This window comes from Nansenia antarctica, assembly GCF_963989245.1.
Source record: "Nansenia antarctica genome assembly, chromosome: 13".
NCBI lineage: Eukaryota > Metazoa > Chordata > Actinopteri > Argentiniformes > Microstomatidae > Nansenia > Nansenia antarctica.
Genome location: NC_137683.1, coordinates 32,769,103 through 32,774,102, shown reverse-complemented (window position 1 = coordinate 32,774,102; position 5,000 = coordinate 32,769,103). Strand labels below are relative to the sequence as shown.

At 45.8% G+C, this 5,000-nt stretch overlaps 1 protein-coding gene across 1 annotated transcript in view; it reads left to right on the top strand.

Annotated features, from left to right (window-relative positions):
* Window positions 1-4,745, top strand: part of LOC308169564 (serrate RNA effector molecule homolog) — a 38,781-nt gene extending 34,036 nt beyond the window's left edge. Inside the window, exons 19-21 of the mRNA XM_080544246.1 lie at window positions 3,001-3,069; window positions 3,192-3,306; window positions 3,905-4,745. Of these exons, the coding sequence (XP_080400372.1) occupies window positions 3,001-3,069; window positions 3,192-3,306; window positions 3,905-3,980 (260 nt within the window). The 3' untranslated portion in view covers window positions 3,981-4,745. The remainder of the gene's footprint in view (window positions 1-3,000; window positions 3,070-3,191; window positions 3,307-3,904) is intronic.
* The last annotated feature ends 255 nt before the right edge of the window (window positions 4,746-5,000 follow it).

Here is a 5,000-nt window from a genome sequence, read left to right as displayed (position 1 = left end):
TGCTGCATTATGTTGATCTATTTATATCGATCTATTCTTGCCAATTCCTTATTACCAGAGGAAAGGGTTTTTAATGGAGAGCAGTGAGCGGATGACTGGATGTGAGCATGTAGATGACTAATGACTGGATGTGAACATGTAGTTGACTGATGACTGGATGTGAACATGTAGTTGACTAATGACTGGATGTGAACATGTAGTTGTCTAATGACTGGATGTGAACATGTAGTTGTCTAATGACTGGATGTGAGCATGTAGTTGACTGATGACTGGATGTGAACATGTAGTTAACTAATGACTGGATGTGAGCATGTAGTTGTCTAATGACTGGATGTGAGCATGTAGTTGACTAATGACTGGATGTGAACATGTAGTTGACTGATGACTGGATGTGAACATGTAGTTGACTAATGACTGGATGTGAGCATGTAGTTGTCTAATGACTGGATGTGAACATGTAGTTGTCTAATGACTGGATGTGAACATGTAGATGACTAATGACTGGATGTGAACATGTAGTTGTCTAATGACTGGATGTGAACATGTAGTTGTCTAATGACTGGATGTGAACATGTAGATGACTAATGACTGGATGTGAACATGTAGTTGACTAATGACTGGATGTGAACATGTAGTTGTCTAATGACTGGATGTGAACATGTAGTTGACTGATGACTGGATGTGAACATGTAGTTGACTAATGACTGGATGTGAGCATGTAGTTGACTAATGACTGGATGTGAGCATGTAGTTGACTAATGACTGGATGTGAGCATGTAGTTGACTAATGACTGGATGTGAGCATGTAGTTGTCTAATGACTGGATGTGAACATGTAGTTGTCTAATGACTGGATGTGAGCATGTAGTTGTCTAATGACTGGATGTGAACATGTAGTTGTCTAATGACTGGATGTGAGCATGTAGTTGACTGATGACTGGATGTGAACATGTAGTTGTCTAATGACTGGATGTGAACATGTAGCTGACTGATGACTGGATGTGAACATGTAGTTGACTAATGACTGGATGTGAACATGTAGCTGACTGATGACTGGATGTGAACATGTAGTTGACTGATGACTGGATGTGAACATGTAGCTGACTGATGACTGGATGTGAACATGTAGTTGACTAATGACTGGATGTGAACATGTAGCTGACTGATGACTGGATGTGAACATGTAGTTGACTGATGACTGGATGTGAACATGTAGTTGACTAATGACTGGATGTGAACATGTAGTTGACTAATGACTGGATGTGAACATGTAGCTAATAGAGAAGGTCCAGGTCTGGTGAGATGGAGGGTTAGGGTTAGGTCTGGTTTCCAGGTCTGAAGCGTTTCTGAAAGTACGACACTTAGGTAGGATACAAATGCGGCCCGGGTCGGTAGTGTAAAAGCGCCAATACACACACACACACACACACACACACACACACACACACACACACACACACACACACACGCAGTGTTTCCTCCAGGATTTTTCACATTAGTGGCGGAGCAGTCAGTTGCGATTTTTTTTCACGTAAAACACGCACTGGCGCTCAAAACAAAGACGTAATTTCAACAAAAACTAGAGGGTGGCAACAATTATCATTTCTTTAATAGCGGTTAAGTCATTAAAGCCGAGCAGGTATATGAATATGAAGTACACGAGAGATAATCAGCTCATCGAAAGTACACAAGGGTAGAGTACACATGGAACCGGGAACGCGCATACAGCACTGAACAACATCCGTAGAATATAAACTTGTGACTGACAGTCACATACACACACACACACACACACACACACACACACGCACAATGAAAGATCATCAGCTCATCGATACAAGTAGGCCTACATGAGTACACGCACAAAACCGGCTAACGTTACTCATTAACTGTTTACAAAAGTAAAATCACAGTGTGACAGTCAGATGGAGCATTCGGTAAACAACAACAGCAAGGTAATGCATCAGCTGAGTTAAAGAAAACCAACTCTTACCTTTCATGACACCGACATGAGCCCTGCTTACCCGTACCTCCGCCGTTCTGTTCGTGGTGATTTTAGAGGCAATAGATTATTTTTGCCCCGCGCATATTTCTAGGAATAGTTCGAAGCTAGCGAAGAGAGAGAGAGAGGAGTGATTTCCTGAAATCCAAATGTCCTGCTAAATTCGGACCAATCACAAAACTGTTTTGAAAGCGCGTGGCCTCGCACCGCGCGCCTGTTGAGAGCGATTCAGTCTCGATTGCAGTGCGAACACAAACGACGAGGTTAATTGCAACATTGTAACATATTGTAACTAACTACGCCCTAAATCGTTACGAAATGTAGGTCTGGAAGCGGCCTAAATCTAGCTTCAATCTGCATTTTTTCTGTTCTCTGGTCATAATAACTCGCTGCCTTTCTGCGCAGCCTGAATCAAAGTGGACTGTCTGAATCAATTAGTGGCGGAGGAAATTCATTCGTGGCGGCACGCCACCAATAAATGCATATAGAGGAAACACTGCACACACACACAGACACCATACACACACACACACACACACACACACACACACACACACACACACACCATACACACACAAAATGGGAAACTGCAGGCTTATAAACTCCTCCAAAAAAGTTCTGAAACGTTATTTTGATTGATTATTCCTCCCATTTAATAACACCAGTTGGTATTGTGTTTGATATGGTTGGAAAGCCTGATTAGTCACCTTGACAACGAGGTACAGCTTGTAAGGATCGTGCATGCGTGGAATGAGCCACACAGCTAAACATGGTAGCGAGTAGCGGCCCAAAGAAACGTGCCAAAATCCTCTGCAATATTCTACTGTTGGTCACTCTGGTTTTGAGCTGCTTGCTGCAGGCTTATATACTGATTTGTCGTGTGTGTGTGTGTGTGTGTGTGTGTGTGTGTGTGTGTGTGTCTGTGTGTCTGTGTGTGTATGTGTGTGTATGGTGTGTGTGTGTGTGTGTGTGTGTGTGTGTGTGTGTGTGTGTGTTCAGCGCCCCCTCCAGGTTACCCCGCCCAGCCCCAGAGCCTGCTGGGATACCCTCCTCAGCACCGCCTCCCCGGTACGTTACCATGGAGACCACCTCACACACACCCCAGCTACTGCTGTCATGTGACTGACGCCTGTGTGTGTGTGTGTGTGTGTGTGTGTGTGTGTGTGTGTGTGTGTGTGTGTGTGTTCCAGGTGCCCCCCCTTACCCTCATAACCAGTTCGGCGGCCGCGGTAACCATGGTAACTATGACAACTACCGTGGACACGGAGCGTATCCAGGGAAACGCAACAACAACATCAACAACAGGTCTGTCTGTCTGCCCGTCCGTCTGTCTGTCTGTCTGTGTGTCTGCCTGCCTGTCTGTCTGCCTGTCTGTCTGTCTGTCTGCTTGTCTGTCTGTCTGTGTGTCTGTCTGCCTGTCTGTCTGCCTGTCTGTCTCTCTGCCTGTCTGTCTGTCTCTCTGCCTGTCTGACTGTCTCTCTGTTTGCCTGTCTGCGTGTCTGTCTGTCTGTCTGTTTGTCTGTGTGTCTGTCTGTCTGTCTGCGTGTCTGCCTGTCTGTCTGTCTGTTTGTCTGTCTGTGTGTCTATCTGTCTGTCTGCCTGTCTGCCTGCCTGTCTGTCTGCTTGTCTGTGTGTCTGTCTATCTGTCTGCCTGCCTGTCTGTCTGCCTCTCTGTCTGTCTGCCTGTCTGTCTCTCTGTCTGTCTGTCTGTCTCACTGTCTGTCTGTGTCTGTCATTCTGTCTGTCTGTCTACCTGTCTGCCTGTCTGTCTGTCTGCCTGCCTGCCTGTCTGTCTGTCTCTCTGTCTGTCTGTTTGTTTGTTGCATAGTTAAAGAAACTTCTTCGATAACAAAAACTATTATTTGTTCTGTGTGTGTGTGTGTGTGTGTGTGTGTGTGTGTAGGGGGGTGCGTGGAGACCCTCGCAGCATCTTAGAGTATCGGGACCTGGACGCCCCAGAGGACCTGGACTTCTTCTGACCTCTGACCTTTAACCTTCTCCTGTCCCACTTTTATACCTTCTACTACTGTAGTGTATCAGTTATACCCCATTCTGCTGCACGTGTGTGTGTGTGTCTGTGTGTGTGTCTGTGAGTGTGTGTGTGTGTGTGTGTGTGTCTGTGTGTGTGTGTGTGTGTCTGTGTGTGTGTGTGTGTCTGTGAGTGTCTTTGTGTGTCTGTGTGTGTGTCTGTGAGTGTTTGTGTGTGTGTGTGTGTGAGTGTCTGTGTGTGTGTGTGTCTGTGTGTGTCTGTGTGTGTCTTTGTGTGTCTGTGTGTGTGTCTGTGAGTGTGAGTGTGTGTGTGTGTGTGTGTGTCTGTGAGTGTCTGTGTGTGTCTGTGTGTGTCTCTGTGTGTGAGTGTGTGTGAGTGTGTGTGTGTGTGTGTGTGAGTGTGTGTGAGTGTCTGTGAGTGTCTGTGTGTGAGTGAGTGTGTGTCTGTGAGTGTCTGTGAGTGTCTGTGTGTGTGTGTGTGTGTGTGTGTGTGTGTGTGTGTGTGTGTGTGTGTGTCTGTGAGTGTCTGTGTGTGAGTGTCTGTGAGTGTCTGTGAGTGTCTGTGTGTGAGTGTGTGTGTGTGTGTGTGTCTGTGTGTGAGTGTCTGTGAGTGTCTGTGAGTGTCTGTGTGTGTGTGTGTGTGTCTGTGTGTGAGTGTCTGTGAGTGTCTGTGAGTGTCTGTGTGTGAGTGTCTGTGAGTGTCTGTGTGTGTGTGTGTGTGTGTGTGTGTGTGTGTGTGTGTGTGTGTGTGTGTGTGTGTGTTGACTATGGAGTGATAATGTGTATTTTGACACCAATAAAGATCTGTGATGGGGAAACTGTGTTGTTTATTACCCCCCCCCTACTTAAGCAATATCACACAGAGGGAGTGAATATAATTCAGTATAACAGCCTCCCTCTGTGTGATATCCAGTATAACAGCCTCCCTCTGTGTGATATTCAGTATAACAGCCTCCCTCTGTGTGATATTCAGTATAACAGCCTCCCTCTGTGTGATATTCAGTATAACA